The 22,492-nt window shown below is 32.3% G+C and overlaps 4 protein-coding genes across 5 annotated transcripts; 2 read left to right on the top strand and 2 right to left on the bottom strand.

The window, feature by feature from the left end:
* Positions 1 to 808: 808 nt before the first annotated feature.
* LOC105789989 (50S ribosomal protein L4, chloroplastic) lies at positions 809 to 3,623 on the bottom strand. The gene is made up of 2 exons (XM_012617352.2): positions 2,707 to 3,623; positions 809 to 1,039 (listed from the first exon to the last, which is right to left on the bottom strand). The coding sequence occupies exons 1-2, from the start codon at positions 3,545 to 3,547 to the stop codon at positions 1,014 to 1,016; spliced, it is 867 nt and encodes a 288-aa protein (XP_012472806.1). The 5' UTR covers positions 3,548 to 3,623; the 3' UTR covers positions 809 to 1,013.
* A 4,188-nt stretch (positions 3,624 to 7,811) lies between these two features.
* LOC105793044 (uncharacterized) lies at positions 7,812 to 9,356 on the top strand. The gene is made up of 2 exons (XM_052634382.1): positions 7,812 to 8,037; positions 8,119 to 9,356. Exons 1-2 carry the CDS (start codon positions 7,812 to 7,814, stop codon positions 9,354 to 9,356), a joined length of 1,464 nt encoding a protein of 487 aa, XP_052490342.1.
* A 3,272-nt stretch (positions 9,357 to 12,628) lies between these two features.
* Positions 12,629 to 17,087, top strand: LOC105789988 (protein NRT1/ PTR FAMILY 8.1). 2 transcript variants are annotated; one of them, XM_012617350.2, is made up of 5 exons: positions 12,629 to 12,728; positions 13,390 to 13,511; positions 13,603 to 13,820; positions 14,252 to 14,805; positions 16,061 to 17,087. In XM_012617350.2, the coding sequence occupies exons 2-5, from the start codon at positions 13,406 to 13,408 to the stop codon at positions 16,911 to 16,913; spliced, it is 1,731 nt and encodes a 576-aa protein (XP_012472804.1). In that variant the 5' UTR covers positions 12,629 to 12,728; positions 13,390 to 13,405; the 3' UTR covers positions 16,914 to 17,087. The 2 variants fall into 2 exon arrangements, with proteins under 2 accessions (XP_012472804.1, XP_012472805.1); XM_012617351.2 differs by having other exon boundaries at positions 12,643 to 12,728; positions 13,396 to 13,511.
* Positions 17,088 to 18,116: 1,029 nt separating this feature from the next.
* LOC105789987 (probable sugar phosphate/phosphate translocator At3g11320) lies at positions 18,117 to 20,652 on the bottom strand. Its single transcript, XM_012617349.2, has 4 exons — positions 19,898 to 20,652; positions 19,257 to 19,360; positions 18,876 to 19,104; positions 18,117 to 18,447 (listed from the first exon to the last, which is right to left on the bottom strand). The coding sequence occupies exons 1-4, from the start codon at positions 20,327 to 20,329 to the stop codon at positions 18,301 to 18,303; spliced, it is 912 nt and encodes a 303-aa protein (XP_012472803.2). The 5' UTR covers positions 20,330 to 20,652; the 3' UTR covers positions 18,117 to 18,300.
* Positions 20,653 to 22,492: the final 1,840 nt, after the last annotated feature.

Raw genomic sequence — 22,492 nt, 5'->3', positions numbered from 1 at the left:
TTTCTCTATATATCACAAAATTCAACCCAAAATCCTAATTTTTTTAAGTCATACTAAGAAAATATCTAAATCAAGGATGTAACGTCAAAGGAATTTAGTTCTCATACTTTATTTTAAAGAATAAGTCTAATTATTTATACTACTAAAATCCTTCTATTAAATTTAAAATTATTGCGTCATTTTTTATTACATAATTATCGTATGAGTTTTTTTTTTTGTTCTAAAATGTCACACCAATGAATTTAAATTTTAATAATATTAATAATATGACCTCGATTAGAGTCTAATGTTCTTGGATTGAGCCTACACATGATATTAATACACTTTTTGCTTGCTCAAGCTCGACCTGATCTGAAATATGAGTCTAAATTTTTATCTAAACTTGCTCATACTTATAACTAACCAAAGATCATATTAGACCCGCTCATAATATTTAAAAAATAAAAATAAAAATATGTTTATACTATTTTAAATGTAATATTTAATTATTTAATTCTACTATTTATTAAAATTTTATATATAATTATCTTAACATTTTTTAAATGTTTATATTATATATAATTTATCATAATATATAACATTATAAACTAAAAAATTGAATTCAGCCAAGTTAAACTCTTGAATGTTTAAACATAAACTCAACTTATATTTTAAACGGACCTAAAATTTTCACCTAAGCCCATTTTTTAGATCTAATATTTTTACCAAAACTTATAACTTTTGGGGGAGAGTGCAAGAACTAGGAGATCCAAGTAATGAATAACAAAAGGAAATAATCAAATAAAGGGAGAATGAAATAGGGCAATGCTTGGATTGGAAGAGTGTTATTAGATCATTAATGAACTAAATTGATACAACTTTGTAAAAATCTGCAAAGATACAGAGCTAATTAACCTCAATAAATCACCAAAACTAGCCTACAACAATGTTTGATTTAGGCAAAGCCTTGAATTTCTTCAGCATATATGTAATGGCTTATATGCTAATTGAGGGGGGGGGAGGGGGGAAGCAGGTCATTGAGCTGCATCACCATTCTCATCTGCCTCAAAAGGAATGGTCAATAAATTAACACAAGAAAAAAAATCAACAAAGATAAATATAAGAACTCCTTATAGATTCAATGATCATCATCTCATCTATGCAGGCTAACAGATACAAAACTGATCAAGAAACACCTATGTGATGTCGTGCACCATTTTGCATTTTGCATTTTGCATTTAGTCCTTAGTCATTATAGCAAACTAAAGCTATTACGGTAAAAACATCATGGAATCCCCTCTACTCAAAAAATGAGCAACTTAGTCCCTGTATGTCAGTGATACGTGGCGTGCCACATGTACCTCATGTTAACATACAGTGATTAATTTTGAATAGTAGAAATAGATGAAATTTGTAACAGAAGGATCGATTTGCTCTTTGATCTGACATACAGGAACTAATTTATCTATTTTTAATACAATCTAGCTCCTAGTCCAGAGGCCTCCATGGTACTTTTACCAACTATTACCAAAGAAGAATAAGCATCTTCATACTCTCTTTGTCATTAACAAAGATCTTAGTACTCTCTTTGCATCTTGACTATGTTGAATTGTACATCTATCTAAAGTCATACATAGTACTTATTGCACCATACGTTATACACACCATACACCATTTTGCATTTTTTGCAATTATGCCTTATTCGTTATCACGAACTCAGCTCCTACCAAGTAGGAATATGCATCTTAATACTCTCTTTTGTATCTTTACCATGTTGAATACAGTGCCAAATTGTGTATAATTACCAACAAAGGATCTTTCTACTCTATTGGCATCTTCACTATGTTGACTATATACACTTAACCTATTACATAAGGACCAACAAAGCAATAAAAGTATCATGGAGGCTTTTGTATTAAGAGTCGGATTGCATTTCATCCACTCTACTAAAAAATAGGCAAGTTAATTATTGTACGTTAGATCAAAAGGCAAACTCATACTTTTGTTAAAAAATTTATTTATTTCTATTGTTAAAAACTGGTCTCTGTACGTCAACATGAGGGACATGTGGCATGTCACATCTAATTATTCTATCAATCATACCAAATTTTAATAGTAAAAATGGATTAATTCTTTAACAGAAAAGATCAATTTGCTCTTTGATCTATTGTATAGAGACTAATTTGCTAACTGTTTTTTTTAATAAAGGGGCAAAATGTAATCTAGTACAGGAGCCTTCATCATACTTTTACCCAACAAAGCTCATTTCTCGATAAAAGTACCGTAGAGACCCCTTACTAGGAGTGACTGCAGTTTACAACTCTACTCAAAAATTGGGCAAATTAATCCTTATACATTATATTAAAGAGTAAATTGGTCCTTTTTATAATAAATTTCATCTATTGGTACCAATTTTTAACTACAAAAATGGATGAAACTTTTAAGAAAAAAATCAGTTTGTTTGTCTAACAATCAAGAACTAATTTACCATTTTCTGAAAAGAGGAGTAAAATATAACCTAACTCGTACAAGGGCCTCTATGATACTTTTACCCTCATTTCTCCGATTTCGAATCCTTCTAAACGACATCTAAATTCATCTTCTTCACACATATCAGATCAGTAAATAAACATTATAAACCTACACACACAAAATGTAATGCAATAAAAAGATAGAAAATTTTAGCACCAATTTATCAGTAATATACTAACTAAAAAAGAACTTTACCTTCACCGCTTTGTTCTTCTTCTTCTTCATATTCTTCATTATCATCCTCAGTATCACCTTCATAATCTTCACCATATCTTCCATTGAGATAATCCACAGTATCCGGAGTCAACACCAAATTATCACAATTCAAAATATCAAACAAATTAAGGGTCCTCGGCGTTAACATCCTCAAAGTTCCAATATTCCGACTCGATTTATTCACAGTTTCCGGCACTTCCATCATCAAAAACATAGATTTCTGCTTTGGGTCTAATCCCCATCTCTTCAAAGCCTCAATAAACTCTTTAGTCTTCGGTTTCTCAAATTTATCCCCAAAATCTTCAACAACTATCGTGTTCTCAGCCGCACTGGATAACGCCGTCGAAATCGCCAACCTTTTCTCTTTTTTATTGATCTTAACCGACCAGTCTCTGGGTTTGGGTCCGAAGATAACACCACCACCGGGACGGAGCGGGGTGCGCGTAGACCCACGGCGAGCACGTCCGGTTTTCTTTTGAGGGTAAGGCTTTTTTCCTCCACCACGGACTTCACCACGAGTGAGTGTAGAAGCTGTGCCACGACGCTTGTTTTGCAAGTCAGTGATGATTGCTCGGTGAACGACGGCTCTAGCGGTTTCGGGAGGGGCTGATTTGAGGTCGAGATAAGTTTCGCCGATTTTTTCGCCGGTGAAGGACAAAATGGGGAGAGTGGAAAGTTGGGAAGAAATGGAAAGAGACGGATTTGAAGAAGGTTTGAAAGAGAAGGAAAGGGAAGTTGAGAGTTTAGCGGAAGGAGAGGAGAGGAAAAGGGAAGAAGAGAAGAAGGAAAGTGAACTGAGTGTAGTAGCTGAAGTCGCCATTTTTGGAGGATTTTTTTTTCTTTTTTTTTTCCTTTTTGGATTTTGGGTGCTATTTGGGAAGAAGAGAAAAAGGATGAGCTAAGAAGAGTCTATTATTTCTTATCCGCTTTCCTTCGAAAAGAAAGGTAAATTTGTCTTAAAAGCCCTTATATTAAAAGTTAGATTACGTTTTCCCTCCTAACTTGAAAATTGAGTAAAGTGATCATTGTACATTAGTTCAAAAAGTAAATTAATCATTTCTATAATTTTTTTATCAATTTCTACTATTAAAGATTATTTTAGTTGATTGAATAACCAAACAATTGCACACAGTGTACCTCATGTTGACATACATGGACCATTTTGTAATAGTAGAAATGGATAAGATTTTTAATAGAAATATCAATTTACTCTTTGAATAAAAGGAACATAATAAATCGACTTCTAATATAAAGCCATGGGTAAGCATAGAGATGGTATAAAAAAATTTCAACACTTAGTATCATGGCGCCTTTGTATTACTCCTCTACTAAAAAAATAGGTAAATTAATCCTTATTTGTTAGACCATAAAGTAAACCAGTCATTCTGTTAAATATTTCATCCATTTTACTGTTAAAAACTAATTCATATATGTCAACATAAAATACATGTAAAAATGGATGAAAATGGATGAAAATTTTAATAAAAAAGATTGGTTGTTTGATCTAACGTTTATGAACTAATTTACTCATCCTTTTAGTAAAATGAATAAAATATAATCTGACTCCAAACATAACCACTTCTTTCCGATCTTTTCCACTCATTTCATTGCCATGCATGAATTTTGTTCGGATTCTTTCGGGTTTTTTTATGGAATTCCATTTAGAGATGGACTTGGGTCCAATTAACCCATTATACTTCATTATTTTTGTAAGGCCCAATTTTAGCCCGGGCCCATGCAGATTAAATAAACAAAAAAAACAAAACAATAAACAATGTCTAGTTTTTTTTGTTTTTTTACAAACCCAAAATCAATACAGCCCAGTAAACTAAACCCTATTAACCTAGCCCAAACCTAAACCCATTAAGCCTAGCCCAGCAAACCAACTCAACCCAAATCCCAACCCGATTACAGAATCCCTAGCAGCAAACAACTTCCAGCGCCGCAGCCACCAAGGCCTTCGTCCCCACGTGCCGAGCCTCTGCCTAAGCGCGCGCCTTCACACGAGCGCCACGGCTACGTGCCACGCCTCCATGCGCTGCGCCGAACCGCGCCACGTCACCGTACGACCTCCGTATACCTGCAAGAAGGACAAACAAACGAAAAGGGCAGAGAAAGCAAACAAAAAGAATAGAAATCGCCAGCAAATCAGAAAAAATAGGAAAATAAGAAAAAAGTAAAGAAAAAAGATTCGGGGGGATTTCATTTTTTTTATTTCGGCTATAAGAAGAAATAGGGAGCCTTTTGTAGGGGGTTACAGAGACAAACACACGAAAAAAACACACACACAAAGATTTTGAAATTAAAGAGCAAAAAATATTCGGAATCAAAGAGGTGATTCGCATGTATTTTCTTTTTTTCTCCGTTTTTTATTTTTTTTCTCTCCTTACTGTTCTTGTTTTTGATTTACCATATGAAAAATACTAGAAAGATGTTGAGAAATCAGAAAAACATACCTTGCGGTCGAATCCTCGTTCTCTCCGTCGCAGTCGGGGCTGGAGCGAGGGTTCGGAGGTCTCGTTTTGTGCGATTTTTCAGGAAGCGGCGTAGAGAGTTTTGTTCATTTTTTTTTCTTTTGGTTTTCTTTTCGATTAGGGGAAAATATCAGATGGCTTAGGGTTTTGTGTTTTAAATGGTGAAGGGAACGTCATCGTTTGAGGCTAGGGCCATGGCTTCGAAACGGCGTCGTTTGTAGGCATAGATCCGCGTGGTGACCCGATTCGAGGGAGGGATCTGCGCGTTTTGCCTTTATGGATTATTTATGCAGCAAGTCCTTCTAGATTTTATATGACTTTGATTCAATTTTTATTTATTTATTTTAATTTATACCTTACTATTGATTCGGATTTCAATTGAGTACAGTTTAGAGCGGCGCCGTTTTGAGTATTTCAATCTGTAAGCCAAATAGGATTTTTGTGTTAAATTGCTACAATGGTCCCTGTGATTTTCAGTGGCTTTCAATATGGACGATTGCTCATTTATTTTAAATTAACCCTTAGAATTTTGTTTGGATTCAAATAGATCCACTTTCGTTAAATTAATCAGTTTATTATATTTAATAGTTTTATATATATACGGGTATCAGTTAACCTAATCTTTCTATAATTTTTCATTATATCATATTATTTTATATACTCATTTCTTAATTTTATAAATATTCTTATATATGTTTATGACATTACCTTAACATAATTCATATATACCTTTTATTTTTTGTTCACGTATATATATATATATAATTAACTTCAAGTTTTTTATAATACTTCATATTTTTATATAGGTATATGTAGTATTTTTAGTATATATATATAATAATAATAATATGTTATTAATTTCAAATGATATTTTTTATGCATAGAAACCTTATTTCTTTTAAATTTGTTATTTTATTTCATTTATTTAACTTTTGTACATTATTACTATGTATGTATGATTATTTATACTAGATTTTACTTTTTTTATAAATCAAAATGTAAGTACTAATTTTATGTTATTCACTTTTATTTTATTTCCTTTATTTATTCAAACCTTTTATTTGTTTTTGGTTCAATTACCAAAGTTGTATCAAATATTCATCTTATTCATTGTTACTATATTTTTCTTTTTCTTTTTCTCATTGTTTGAAGTTTTTATTTATTGATTATTAATTTTAGGTTGCTTAATTATTAATATGGATGTTTGTATAACATGATTAAAGAATGTTTGTATTAGCTTATTACTTGCTTGATTGCTTCTAGTTTAAATTTAGATAGTTATTTATCTTTTACATTACATGTATTGCTATTCAATTATGTTCTATTTGTAAGAATCGCATTTCATTAAAGCATTATAATTGTTTTATTTCAAAGTTCCTAAAAAAGCGTCGTGTTCATAAGCTCCCGAGAGAATTGTGCCCTAACTTATTGGGCTTCAATCTTTCTCGATGAATTTAGATCATCAAGTGTTCATTTTGTTAAAACCATAGGATTGTTAAAATAAAATTCTTAAGATTACAAAATGTTGGATCCTAACTTACTGGATACGACATTTTGTTGTCCCGATTTTAAAATAAAGGCAATATTTGAGGTTTAGGAATTTTGAGAAATTGAACCCTAACTTACTGGATTCTGGTTTCTCGATTGACTTAAACAATCAAGTAGCCTTCATTAAACACATGATTTTCTTAAGAAAGGGACAAATTTAATTTCGAAAATTGAATTGTTGTACCCTAACTCACTGAGTATGGCAATTTATTTCTGCGAAATAAGTGCGTCTTATCATTCAATTTAGTTTATTCAAGTTTTCTCATCAAAGGATCGTATTTTAAAATCTTTTCAAAGTTTCGACACTAAGACATTAAACAATCAATTCGGTACCAAATTTGGGCGTTACGAGGGTGCTAATCCTTCCTCGTACGTAACCGACTCTCGAACTTATTTTCTCAAATTTCGCAGACCAAAACCATTTTAATGGTGAACCGGTCACACCTTAATAAAAGATCGGTGGCGACTTTCATTTTATTTTCAATTTTTAAAAAAATGATTTCGACTATTTTATTTTAGTTGTTAGCTTTTGGGCCTCTTGCTATGTAACCCAATTTCTATCCTTAATGGATCATCTTATAAAATTTAACCAGAATAGACTTCATTATTAACCCCCACTTCAATTACCAATTTTTTATTTGTCACGTATTATCCCAAGCAAAATTAATCACTAAAAAAATGGCAGAGGAAATCCTAAATTACAGGAATCCAGCAAAAACTATCCACCAAAAATTAAAATTTCTTAAAAACAAAGAATTAAACCCAACATCCATTCACTTTTCTCTTACATTAATTTCCCCTGTTTTAACTAAACCAAAATGAAAATCAATGTTCTATCATTATGTCTCAAATGCATGTCACATAGATTTTACTTAGGAATTTAAAAAAAAAAAAGAAGAAGAAGAAGAAGAAGACCCAGAATGAGTATTGATTCAAAGGGTATTCAACATCTTCTATGGAAGTTGTTGTTATAGATATGTAAGAAAGTATCCACTTGTGTCTGGTTTTATTGTCTTTGTTTCATCCCTGTATATATGTTTTCCTGTTGGCTTTTACTATTTGATGTGTTCTTGTCCTGTTATTGTGTGTGCTTATGCTGTTATTAGATTTTATTTGAAAGCTAAGAGAAAAAACAATGAGAAGAAGTCATATGTTGATGTAAGTAGATCAAATGGTCCTTCATTAAAAACATTGAAAAGTGTTCGACGAAATGCTCGAATGGAAGTTTTAGAATGGGATAGGAAAGAAAATGAGGACATGAACAAGTTTTCTCCTAGAAGTCCTTATGGTAGTTTGTGTAGTAATAATGCTAATTTGTTGGATGAGAATTCGAAGTTGGTTTTAGATTAGAAAACGAGGATTAGTACAGAATGTGGAGGGGATGTATCCGGTGTCGAGACTCGAAATGATCGAGTGCTTGATGGTTCTAATGGTGGTGGTGGTCGGGCAGAGGTTGAAAGTATCCAAGAAGGGGAGGAGGAGAACGATGACAGGAAAAAGGGGATTGAATGGACCAAACATGATCGGGAGAATGTTATGATTCTCGGCACTTTGGAATCAGAGAGAAACCAAAGGCTTGAAAGTTTAATGGTGAAACGTAGAGCAAGGAATTTGTTCAAAATGGCGGTCGATAAAAACTTGATGAACAAAGATGCTATTCTCCCTAGTCATTTGGCTCCTGTTATGACCGCTAAAAGCGACCTTCTCGGTGGTACGAATGAGCCATACGAAGAAATATTACAGATGCCGGGTTCTGCACCTTCAATCTGGGTACCTAAAAATAATCCATTTGACTTACGTTATAATCCACACGAAGAGAAACCGAATCTTGCGGGAGATAGTTTCCATCAAGAATTCATGACAGTCAACCAAAAGGAAATGCTTTTCTGCAGACACGAAAGCTTCTGTCGCAGAACATGGTTGACCCAAGACTCGAATGATGCTCACTTTAATCATTATTATAGTACTCAAAGAAGTCTTGTGGAGGAGCCAACAGATCCTAGATTCAAATGGCAATCAGATAAAGGGGGTGATCACCATCATAATTTCTCTAGTACAGTAAGTGATGTTGATATCGTTGAACTAGATGAGTCCAATCATGAAAATGCAACGAATTCATTGGAAGGGAAACACGAAATGATTAGAGAAATAGCAATGGGCTCTCCTCATGATGTCAAAATGGAGATGGATTCTATAAACATCAATGATTCATGCTACACATCTTCATCTGAAGACACGGAACCGGTCTTACATCAAACGAGTAAGTCTCCCGAGATATGTAGGGATCAAATGCAAAAGAGCCTTAATCTTTTAGTTCCCCCTAAGGGGAAAACTCTACATACACTTCCCTATGATTTCAATCCATCTCCAGCTGAAAGGCCTAGGCCGGAGTTCAATTTGTTTTACGGTACATATAATCGACATCGTCCTACTTCAACTTGTTCCGTAGCTTCTGATTTGCAAGTTGAGGTCTCAGAAGTTGGTTCACCTCCATTAACAACAACAGGTTCATCCATTGATGGTGAGTCAGTTACGTATGATGATAGTGATGTTGATGGGGACATCCATTCCGACAGTGAATTGTGGGGAGTCAAAGTAGACCTTTAAGGTTTAAAGACGAAACCCGATGAGCCAAATGCTTCTCATCAGAAGCCTATGGAAGAATTGAACGTAAAACCAATAACTCAAAGAGCTTCTAGTGTTTCAGACTCGAAATCATATGAATCTAAAACACCTTTGGAATCTAAAAAGATGGAGAAATGCCAACCTGGGGATGCACCGAATGCAATTCAAAGTAGAGAGAAGTTGATAGAGAACAACGATTCTGGATCGAAACAAAGATTTGACGATCCAATTGTGATGGCTCTAAATCAAAGATTGTTGATTGAACAAGTTCCTGAAAACAAATTTTCATCTCCAAGGTCAGTAATAGCAGAAAATATCCTGGACAATGAAATACCTCTATTAGATGTTGAGCAACCACAAGAAAACCCGAAATGAATGGAAGCTGGTTGTGAATTCAATAGATCAGTCATCCAGTAATAGCAGTCTCGAAACATTCAAGGTCAGTAATACATTTAAAGGTCTTGGGGTCATATACAAGTATAGAAACATTCTGTATGCTATGTTACTTGGACTCCAAGGTAAATCTAGACACTCGGTCTATGTTTGATATAAGCCTCTCAGACACCAGTGTCAAACATGGGTACCTTAGAGAAAAAATGAATTCTCTGTAACTTAGCGCAAGTATGTGGTATGTGGTAGTCTAACATAGACTTACCAAATGTTCAACAGGGGTCATCTATGTCCATGCTCGTGATACTAAAGGAGAGTCCCAAATATTAAGTAGAGAAAAGGCCATGCCTGTCGTGGAACAGGCCACTGGGGCAGCTAGTACACGATCTGTTGAAGATACTAAACACGAAACTGAAAGATTAACCGAAGCTAAGGCCAACTCTGGCTTATCAACTTCAGCAGGAGAAAGCGGCAAAGAAGGAGGATAATCACAAAGCAAACGACCATAACATTGCCGTGGAAACATCGAAGCCGACAGAATCCGAAGTGAAACCAACCAAGCCTGAGGGAAATGCTAGCAATGCAGTGTCAAAATGAGGCGATTTTACACAATTCCAGCATGTCTAGAAGCTATGCTCAACATTTACACCATAGAAAAAGCTGAAACTTCCTCCATCCATGAATCAATGTAGCAAAATTTCAGTTACTGTAAATTTTGAACATATCAATTTTGACAACATTTTGGTACATAAAAAAAGTAGAACTGCAAAAATTGTCAAAGTGAAATACTAACCCATTTACCTTGTAATGAAAGTTAAATATTCTAGTCTCATTGCTTCATCCAATTCATAGATAAACTATAATCTTTTTTTAGCTATACAGGGGTGAATCCAGAAAATTTTACAGTGGGGATCAAAATTGAATTATAAATTTGTTAAAATATCAATTTTGGAGGGACTAAATATATATATATTTTTCATTTTGAAAGAGCCAAAGTACAATTTTACCATATATTAACTTAAATTTTTATTATTTGAAAGGACTGAATCGCATGATTTCCATTTCTGGGCCCCCTTAAATCCACTCCTGAGCTTATGCATTTTTGGGTCCCCCTTAAATATTTCCTTTAATCTCTTCAAAATTTATGAAATTAAAGTTAATATAATAATAAAATTACTCTTTAATCCCTTTAAAATTTTATTTTTCATTTTCACCCTTAAGCTTAGAGAAGGGTTCCTAGCAAATACCATCATTTCATGTCTCAAAAGAGGGTTTAATCTTATAAACATCATGATCAAAGCATTAGCTTCACAAGTTATTCTTGAAAAAGACTTGGCCTAGCTAGACAAAATATTACAAGACAATAATCATGTACTAAAATCTGTATTAATGGTGTTTAAATTTGTCGAATATGTCATGTTTTTAAATTATGTCCGAAATTATTGGCATTAACGCAGGTGTGAAAGCAAATATAGCATTCATATTAAATGATAAACACATCATTAAGAAACTAATTAATTAACATCAAATGAACTGGTTGCTTTGATTAGAAGTTTTGTATATATCATCGAGCTTGTCCTTTTTTGGACAACAAGTTCAAACCAAAAGGCTTCAGACTGCACTTTTGTTCACATTACTATTTGTTTTTAGAGTCAACCCAAATACATGTTTTAATATTCGACCAATGATGCTTCATGAAAATTAATAAACTTTTTTATCCCTCTGTTGAAGAAATAAGGGAATCTCGGGGACAAGAGGCCGAGGGTCGTAGAGTAAGGTATAAAACTATATTTCTACTATTTGACTTTGATTAGAATAAGGTTTTCCAACCCTTAAATAGATATAGTTGAAACTCTTATTGTATCATTCATTTGTCAACATATTAGTGAATTTCTTCTCCTCTGCCGTGGTTTTTTTCCCGAAAGGGTTTTCACGTACAATCTGTGTGTTCTTTTTTTTTTCTTTTTTTATTGCTTTGCGATCGTTCTACCGTTATTATCAACGTTTATTATAACAATTAAATAGATTAATTTAATCACGATATCATTAAAAAATTAAATAAAGCTAAACTGAAATAGAGTTAATACTTATAATAGTGTACGCAGTTAATATTTTAAAGTTTTTATAGTTTTGTAAATGAATCTTTTGTTAAGAATTGAATTGCAACTAAAATTAATAATTTTCAATATATTTTATATAGTAATTGTTAACTCTATTATAATTTAGACTTGTTTGATTCTTTTAATAATATAGGAACTAAATTTTTCAATCCTTATAATATCTGAGATCTCTTAAGTATTTTCACCCTTTTTATCATATGATAGTATTAATCTATATTTGATATAAGAGATCTGAACTTGACAATTTTCTGAATTTTATCTCTAAGCTTTTTTTATCCATATTAGTCTTGGAATTTGACAACTTTTTTAATTTGGTCCCAAAACTTGAATTTTGCCACATCATCGTCTAGAATGTTTTTATAAAAAATATAAACTTTTAATATTTTTTCTATGTTCTTAGATTTTATAGAAATTTCAATAAGAAATCTAAGTTTAAAGACCAAATTGAGAAAAATTGTTAAGTTTCCAGACTAAATTGGACCAAAAAAATTTAAGGACCAATTGAAAAAGATTCTCAAATTTAGGGACTAAATATTGCTTTGACCCTTGATATAAAAAAAATGAAGAAACGTCTCGTGGACATCAAGGTGATGTAAGAAGGGAAAGGCATTAAAAACAGAAAAAATAAATAATCACACATTTTTAATGAAATTAAAGAGGAAGAAGCAACACAAGTTATGGTTTTTTTTGGATTTTTGGAAGCATATATAAGAGTGTAAAGACAATACCTTTGATGAAACTCATCGCTCTCCCTTTGTGGAAACCAAAGCCATCATCTCCTTCAACTCTCAATTTTATTTTGCCGGAAAACCATTGTTGATCCACTTGTTACTTGAAGCTTAAGGTATACCAAAACAAACCCAATATTCCTTTTCTCTCATGCATCAATTTTCTTTTTATTTTCTTCAACCTGGAAAATCCATTCATTTCAATACAATCTTTCAGTGCTGTTTTTGAAAATTCTTGGAGCAATACACTGTTAAAACATGATTCAATGCAACCCAAAGTCATCTTTTTGATCTTTATGCTAAAGTTTGTCAGCTTAAACTAGACCAGGAGTGCACATACTATAGCATGTAGACCTAGCAATTCGTATATTTGTGTCAGTTCATATCATGTTAATGTTATTCTTTTGTGTCCCAAGTTATTTTGAGACACTCGTCCATGCCTACACTAGACTAGGAGTGTGTATAGACTATAGCATGTAAACCTAGCGTGTATTCGTGTCGTGTTTTTTTATTTCAAGACAGTCATCCATATCATGTTCATGTTATTCTTTTGTGTCTCAAGGTATTTTGAGTCACTCATTCATATCATGTTTATGCAAAAGTTTGGCAGCCTCAACTAGACTAAGAATGTAGAGATTATAACATGTAGACCTAGAACTTGTATATTTGTGTCTGTTTTTCGATTTCAAGACGCTCATCCATAACATGTTCATATTATTCTTTTGTGTCCTGAAGTATTATAGCATGTGAACACTATCTTGATCCAAGTTTTCACAGTTTCAGGCTTTGACAAATGGAAGAAGATGATATATATACCAAAGATGGGACAGTGGATTACAAAGGAAATCCAGCTAATAAGAAGACAACTGGAACCTGGAGAGCTTGTCCCTATATCATAGGTAATCAAAACGGAAGCCATTAAACGAACTTGAAATTAATAATTAAAAGATAAGAGATTTTGATGTTTCACCTTGGCCTTTTATCAAACAGGTAATGAAGGTTGTGAAAGATTGGCATACTATGGGATGAGCACCAATTTAGTGCTTTATTTCAAGCATCAATTAAACCAGCATAGTGCAACCGCTTCAAAAAATAACCAGAACTGGGGTGGAACATGTTACATTACTCCATTGATTGGTGCATTTCTAGCTGATTCTTATCTAGGAAGATATTGGACAATTGCTTGTTTCTCAATCATCTATATCATTGTAAGTATACTTCGAGCCCAAGCAATATACGAAGTTTATAGTCTTATAAAAGTACCATGGAGACCCTTATATTAAAAGACGAATTGCATTTTACCCCTTTTACTCAAAAAATAACAAATTAGTCCTTGTACATACGTTGGATCAAAAAGCAATATAGTTCTTTCTATTTCTACTGTCAAAAACCGACTTGATTGACAAAATAACCAGAAAGTTACACGTGCACCTCATTATGACGTATAGAGACCAGTTTTTAACAGTAAAAATGGATGGAAATTTTAATAGAAGGACGAGTTTACTCTTTAATTTAATGTACAATGACTAATTTACCCATTTTGTAAAAAAATGAGGCAGAATACAATCCGACTCCTAATATAAGAACCTCCATAATTCTTTTGCTTTTATAGTCCCTCACTGAGATAATATTGATATAGGGAATGACACTTTTAGCAATGTCTGCATCGGTCGATGGCATGAAGCCATTTTGTTATTCGAAAGATAATTGCAACCCGACCGATAGGCAAAGCACCATTACATTTCTAGCGCTGTACCTAATAGCGCTAGGAACGGGAGGGATTAAACCATGTGTTTCGTCATACGGGGCCGATCAGTTCGACGACACGGACGAAAGGGAGAAGATACACAAGAGTTCATTTTTCAATTGGTTCTATTTCTCAATAAACATTGGTGCACTCATTGCAGCATCTGTGTTGGTATGGGTTCAAACCAATGTGAGTTGGGGATGGGGTTTCGGCATCCCGGCTATAGCCATGGCTATAGCTGTCGGGTTTTTCTTTGCGGGCACTCGTTTATATCGGAACCAAATACCCGGTGGCAGCCCTCTAACACGTCTATGTCAGGTTTTGGTAGCATCCATTAGGAAATATAATGTTGCAGTGCCTGCTGATAAGTCTCTTTTGTATGAAAAAGCAGATGCAGAGTCTAATATCAAAGGAAGCCGCAAGATTGACCATACCGATGATCTTAGGTCAGCTTTTTAAGCTTTTAAATCATCATTCATTACATTGTGAATTTGCAACTAACATTACTCAGATTGCATTTTTACTCTTTCTACTAAGAAAATAGGTAAATTAATTCCTATAATTTAAATCAAAAAGTAAATTTGTCATTTCTATTAAAAATTTCATCTATTTATACTGTTAAATCTGGTGTGTCAATGGAATAATCAGACAGTATCACGTGTATCTCATGCTAACATATAATGATCAGTTTTTAATAGTAGAAACGGATTGAATTTTTAACTCAATGATCAATTTGCTCTTTGATATAACTTCAAAAGACTAATTTGCTCAATTTTTAGTAGAGAGGGTAAAATGCAATCCAACTCCTAATACAAGAGCCTCTATGACACTTTTTGAAGTTTAGTGATCAATTTAAATTCTAGACGATAGTTTGAGCACATTTCATGAATTAACCCGAAAATAATTGATATTCTAATTGGGATAATATGATTTTTGGTCCCTCAACTTAGCAACTAGGTTCACTTTAGTACATGTACCTTTTTTGGTCCACTTTTGCACTTGAACTTGGCAACTAAGTCTATTTTGGTCCATGAACTTGAAAACTAAAAATTTAATCATATGACACTCTGATATTATACCACATCATCAGAGTGTCGCATTTAGTGTTTTAATAATTGATGGTTGAACTGGTTACCCTAACGATTCCTGATTCAACCAGTTTGTTTGCTTCGACTATCGAATCAACAATAATTAAATAAATAATTAAAATTCATTTAACTAATTTAATTGTTTATTCTTTTCGATTTTCGATTTTTATCAATTTCAAGCCGTTTTTGAGTCAACCGGTTGAACTCCTTTGTTTGGACCTTTATATCAATTAGTTCTCAATTTGTCCAATCTGGTCATATTTCAATAATGTTGGCCATATCATCAAATGTCGACAAAATCTAAGTTCATAGACAAAAATGGATCTAGTTGACAAGTTCAAAAACAAAAGTGGACCCAAAAAAAATATTGGTTCCAAAATGGACCTAATTGCTAAAGAGCCAAAAACTTATATTATCCCATTCTAATTATACAAGTCTGGCGGTACCGTGGCTGACCATGGACTGATGGTAATGGAAGGCAGCAAGGGAGGCTTCTGCGCCAAAATTTTGGAAACTTTTTTCTAAGACCCAAACAATTTTTTTAAATTATAATTAAGTTCAAAAAAATTTTGAAATTTTTAATTAGACTCTCACTATGGCTGCAATTTTTCAGTTTCTTCGACAAAGCAGCAGTGGAAACTCAAACAGACCAATTAAAAGGCATTAATCCATGGCGACTTTGCACCGTCACACAAGTCGAAGAACTCAAAGCTATAATCCGATTACTCCCCATATGGGCTTCCGGCATCATCTTTGCCGCCGTATACAGCCAAATGAGCAGTTTATTCACCTTACAAGGCGAAAGAATGGACACTCGCGTAGCCCACTCCAACTTCCATATCCCACCAGCCTCACTTTCAATCTTCGACACCCTCAGTGTCATTTTCTGGGTACCAATCTACGACCGAATCATCGTCCCGACGACCCGAAAATTCACCGGCCAGAAAAACGGATTAACCCAACTTCAACGAATGGGAATCGGACTCTTCATATCAATCTTCGCCATGGTAGCCGCCGCTATCTTAGAACAAGAACGGCTTAAAATAGTGAAAAAACATAACTATTACGACGTAAAAGAGATGCCATTGACGATTTTCTGGCAAGTCCCGCAGTATTTCCTCATTGGGTGTGCTGAGGTTTTTACCTTTATTGGACAATTGGAGTTCTTTTATGAACAAGCACCGGATGCCATGAGGAGTTTTTGTTCGGCGTTGTCGTTAACCACCGTGGCTGCCGGTAGTTATTTGAGTTCATTGTTGGTTACTATTGTTACTAGTATTACGGCTAAAGATGGGAAACTGGGGTGGATACCGGATAATTTGAATCATGGCCATATTGATTACTTTTTTTGGTTGTTGGCTGGTTTAAGTGTGGCGAACTTTGGGGTTTTCATCGGGATAGCGAAATGGTATACGTATAAGACGGCGGTGGGGACTGTGCCGTTGAATCAGAAAGAAGCGAAATGAAGAAGACGAAGAACATTAGTGTTCGGAGTGTTTTATAAGATTATATATGGGGCTGTCTGTTTTTTTCATGTTTTTCGTTGTTGCTATTTACGTATCCTTAGCATCTTATTTGTATTGTGTCTCTCTATTTTTAGAATTTTAACTTTTTAGTCCTTCGTTTGCATTAACACTAAACAGCTACCATTTGGTCAAGACTAAAATTTCAAATTTTAAAAAGTACAGGGACTAAAAGTGATCAAATTAAAGTACAAGCACTAAATTAATGATTTGCACAAACTAAAAGGTCTAATACTCAAATTTTGACCAATGTAAAATCTCATATTCAAACTTTTATAATTTTAAATTTAACCCTCAAGCGTTTACACTTTTATTAATTTAACCATTATTAACTATTTAAAAGAGTAAATCCATCTTTTAATAGAAATACTAATTAAAACATTAATTTTTAGTGGCTTACTTCATGTTGATATGACATTATTTGTCTTATATGTTATATCAATAAATTATTTAAAAGTTGTAAAAATATCCAAAATTAAAATATATACATAATTCATAAAAATTCAAATACAAATTATTATAAAGTACATGTGGATTGTCATACGGGTTATTATGTTTAAAACTTTAACATTTTAGTTAGTATTTACGATAAAAAATAGCAATTCGACTATTTTTGAAAGGTTGATAGTCAAATTTAACTCTTTTAAAAGGTTGAAGGTCAAATTTAGCTTTAAAAATAATTAAGGATCAAATTGACAAAAAAATATAAATATTATAAACTAAGTTTATTATTATGCCTTTAGAATTTTAAATTTTAGTTATATTTATTTTTTATAATCAATATCGTTTAAATTAAATCAGATCAATTGATCGAACTAATTGAATCGAAAATAAAAATTAAATTACTTAATTTACGAATCCTTTATTTCTAATTGAACCGACAAAAATTGATAGTTTGACTGGTTGGACCGAAACCAATAAAACTCGGTCTAAGGGATCAACGACAGGCCCGATCCTACCCATTTGTTACATCTATTGGCGGGAACCAACGACTAAGTCGCTCTTTGGTTTAATTCTTTCCCAAGTCCCTCTACTATTCAAGTTTTTAAAATTTAATTTCTCTATTTTTATTTCAAGAGATTTATTTTTTAATTATTTGATTTAAAAATAAATATTCAGCTGATTTAAAAAGAAAAGAAGAAGAAATATCTAATCAAATTTTGCCAAATTCTCCCTAAAAGAAGACATTGGTTCAACAAAAATTACAAAATTCTTCCTTCAATTTTGTTTCACTCAACAGCCTAATCCCACACTAAAAAACACATAATATTTGTTGAATTTGTACCCACATACATATATATATATCCCTATTGCTTAATGGTCCCTTTACTTACATACTGCGTTTTTTAGCTTCAGCATAAAGAATAACCCCTGCCACTGTGAGTGAGTATCCAAGCATCCCGGTAATTGATACTGGATTTTTGAATATCAAGATCGATATAACCACGGCCACCGCCCCTTTCGCGTTTCCCAACACCTACAACAACGACAATAACTTGAATGCTCGTAAAAAACAATTTATTTTATCTGTATTAGGCATTTACTCGTATTCAACAATGTATGTATTTGCAAGGTAAAAGTACCATAGAAGCTCTCGTACTAGGAGTCGATTTACATTCTGACTCCTCTACTCAAAAAATGAGAAAATCAATCCATATACATTAGATCAAAGAGCAAACTGATCATTCTGTTAAAGATATCATCATTTTCTACTATTAAAATTGGTCCATTTATGTTAGCATCAAAGTACATGTGACATACCACGTGTTAATGGACCTATTTTCTCTTTGATCGAATGTATAGAGATTAATTTGTTTACTTTTTTTTGCTAAAATGTAATCTGACTTTTAATATAAGAGCCTCTATGATAATTTTACCGTATTCTCTAGTGATTGTTTTTTTTACCTGGAGAGTCAAGGGACTGGTATGCTTGGTGACCAAGAAATTGGCCAAGTTGACAAAATAAGCAAGTGCTGAATTGAAGAGGAGATATATTAAGAACTTCCAATCATCTCTTGCAAGTGCAATGGTGATGCCAACTACACCTCTTTCCATGTAAAGAGCTGCTGGGAAAAGGGCCATGACAGCTACAGGTGCCATGTACATTAATAGGTTCATGGAGTTGAGCTTTTCCCTAATCAATTTAAACCCCAAAATTAGATTTCATAAAGACAAAAAAAGCATTTCCGAGAGCAAAATACCCTTTGTTTAGCATTGGTTTTACCATCAGAAAGTGTTTTAGACAGTCAAAAGCAACGGTAACTCCAAAAATGTCAGGTCCCTTACCCTTCAGAAGACAGCAAAAGGCCTTGAAGCACTGATTTAAGAGCTCTTGCTGCTGTGGCACCAATACACATCATAAATCCAAACAGATGAAACAATGGTTCTCCCTGGCAAGGATTATCATCAAGTATTGTTCAATAAAATTCAATCTATTTTCAAAGTGTTGTTCTTCGAGAGTTAATAGACCCTTAACAGTAGAGAAGAAACAGTGAATTTGGGGACAACATTAAATAATATATTTTTATGATAATAAAAATACAATATTGTCATTTTAATAGACTACATCTTTACAATTTTTAAAGAATTAAATTAATTTTTTATCATTTTAATAGTCTAGATTCGCCCCTGCTTAAAAAGTGTGTCGATATTAAGTTGTCTCCGAATTTTCTCTGTGCCCTCTTACTCTATAAATACGTCGAGTTTCTTAAACTCACGTAAATATCATAAATTTAATATCCATCATATTTAAACACAAATTAGAGACGAATTCTAGGGATAAGCAAGGATTAATCCTAAAAAGTGATTAAATTAAAATTAATAAAATTACATTTTAATCCTCTAAAAGGGGAAGAAATTATGTTTAATCTCTTAAAAGTTAATGAAATAATAACACAAATATTGAGATTTGAAATTTTAAGGCTTACCCCACTGGCAATGATAACACCAGCGACAACAGGCACGAGTGTAACATACGTAATCCAACCTTCCCTTTTAGAAGTCATAACCACCGCAAAAACCGCCGTGAAAAACGGCGTAGTAGCACCAACAGCTTGATTAAACGACACAGGAAGGTACCTAAGCGAAATATTCCCGCCGACGACCGACAAACAAAAGATGAACCCCAAAGCTGATATCTTCATCATCTGCAACCGTGACTTCACCCTTTGCATCGGAGCTATTTTCAGCCATTCAATAGCAATATAACTCAGCAACGAACAAGCCATCATATGGCACAAGGTGAGGAAAATTGGGTACTTGAACCCATAATTACTTAACAAGAACTTGTTCAATAACAAAACCCCAATGTTCGAGGCGTACCATGATGCTATTAAACCGATCGTAAATAAACTTCTCATTGGATTTAATTTTTTTTTAAAAAGCAATCTTTTTTTCTGGGTTTTCTATAAGGAAGAAATTGAATTGCTGGGTTGAACCCAAAGAATTTTCTTTTTTATCAGATTGTAGAGAATTTAGCATTGGGATTTGGGTGTTAATGGAAGAAGAATTAAAGTTTTGATTTTTTCTTGGGGTGGGGGGGAATTAGAGAAACCTGAGGTGATGGTTTTTTAATCTCAGGTTTTTGAGGAGGTTAAATCGGAGAAGAGTTCTTGTTCTTCTTAAATTTTTGTTGTGTTGTATTACTTTATATTTTATTTGAGTGAGGGAAAAATAGTAATTTAACCCTTCAATTAGCCGTTTTTCCAGTTTTATCCTACGAAAATAAATAGATTTTCTTGCGTTTTCCCACAAACCAAACACATCTTTTGTTTTCCATGAGTATGCGGACTGATGTAAAATTTGAAGGCTGAGAATTGTAAGAATTAGTATTTGAGCTTCCTCTCCACTAATTTGTTCCTCCCACATTTTTTTAGAGAAAAAAAATTACAAATACAAATTATTAATAAAAATTAAAACAACAAATTAAAAATTAAAATATGACCCAACTTAAATTAAAATAATTTTATCTAAACTTATATATATGTAATAGAATTTAAATAAGAACAAATTTTAAATTAATGATTTACCGAAAGTAGAATCGATCCGAATATCTCAAGATTTTCAGACCTATCAATAAATATTGGTTGCAATAATAATACACATTGCATTTTCAAAAACTCAAATTCAAATCTTAAAGACAAACATAAACCGAAAAAAAGGAATATCTTGATTTCTCCCATAAATTTTTCTTATATTTTTCTTAACATGGAATAAAATTACTATTAAACTAAAGTTTTAGGTTGAAATGCAAAATTAACTCTTAAATTATATTGTTTTTCTCACTTATTTAAGTGAAAATCGATATCTAAACTATAAATTTTGTTTCATTTTATTTTAAAATAGCCTTAATTAGCAATTTGGCTCTTAAAGTATTCATTTTCTCACTTTGATACTTTAATTTTTTTGTTCCAATTTGGTACTTAAAACTATATATCGCTTATATTTTTAATCCATTTTTACGGGCATTAAAAAATTTTTATAGCCAACCACTAAGCGCCACATGACATTTTTATGTTAAAACAAACATTTTTTATTAAATATATATACACATTAAAAATTAAAATAAATAAAAATATATAATCTAGAAAAACACATATAAATTATAAAAAATTACAAAAATTAAGATAATTGAAAAGAAATTAGTTAAAATTAATAATATTATTACAAAAAATTTGTAAAATTTATTAAAATTTGTAAAATTATTAAAAGGTTTAAAATATTTTTTTATAAAATTATAAAATATATAATTCTAGAATTCTAAAAGGTATTTAAATTTCATTCTTTTTGCAATTAGTTGAAATTTAAATATATTTTTAATTTTATAACGATTTTCAATTTGTAACATTATTTTGATTTTTTAAAATTTATAATTATATATTTTAGAATTTTATAAAAATTCAAAATTTTATAAAAAACATTTTATATTATATTTTAATCAATACAATATATAATACTTTAATAAAAAGGAGTTGGGGTATACTCTAATAGTGCCATGTAGTCAATCAATGCCGGTCAACAATCAATCAAAGTGAAAAGTATTTCTTAATATTTAAATATTTAATATTATAATTTTTATTTTTTTATTTTTAAATTTAAATAATGTTTTATTTTAAATAAATCTATTTACCACGTGTCATGTGGTGCTTTTTCATTGTTGCTTAATAGTTTTTTTAAACATCCGTTACAAAATAGACCAAAATACGGAAAAGCGATACTTTAAATATCAATTTGGGACAAAATAAATTTAGGTACCAAAATGAAGAAAATGTAAATTAACTCTCAAACTACATTGTTTTTATCACTTACATAAAAAAATGTAGTCAAATTTGGTTTCTCACTTATATTGTTTCATTTTATTTCAAAATATGATACGTGTTCCACACGTCTCTAGGACATTCTTATTGGTTGCCATACAAATGAGATGAAATTAATAGCTTAAGCACTATATTTGACCAACAAATTAAGTCCTTAGGTGAAAAAAATCGTATAGTTTATAGGTCAACTTTGAGTTAAGCTTCTTC

Source organism: Gossypium raimondii, chromosome 8 (assembly GCF_025698545.1).
Source record: "Gossypium raimondii isolate GPD5lz chromosome 8, ASM2569854v1, whole genome shotgun sequence".
Classification (NCBI taxonomy): domain Eukaryota; kingdom Viridiplantae; phylum Streptophyta; class Magnoliopsida; order Malvales; family Malvaceae; genus Gossypium; species Gossypium raimondii.
The sequence above is the reverse complement of the archived record's forward strand: the minus strand, read 5'-3'. Positions and strand labels throughout refer to the sequence as shown.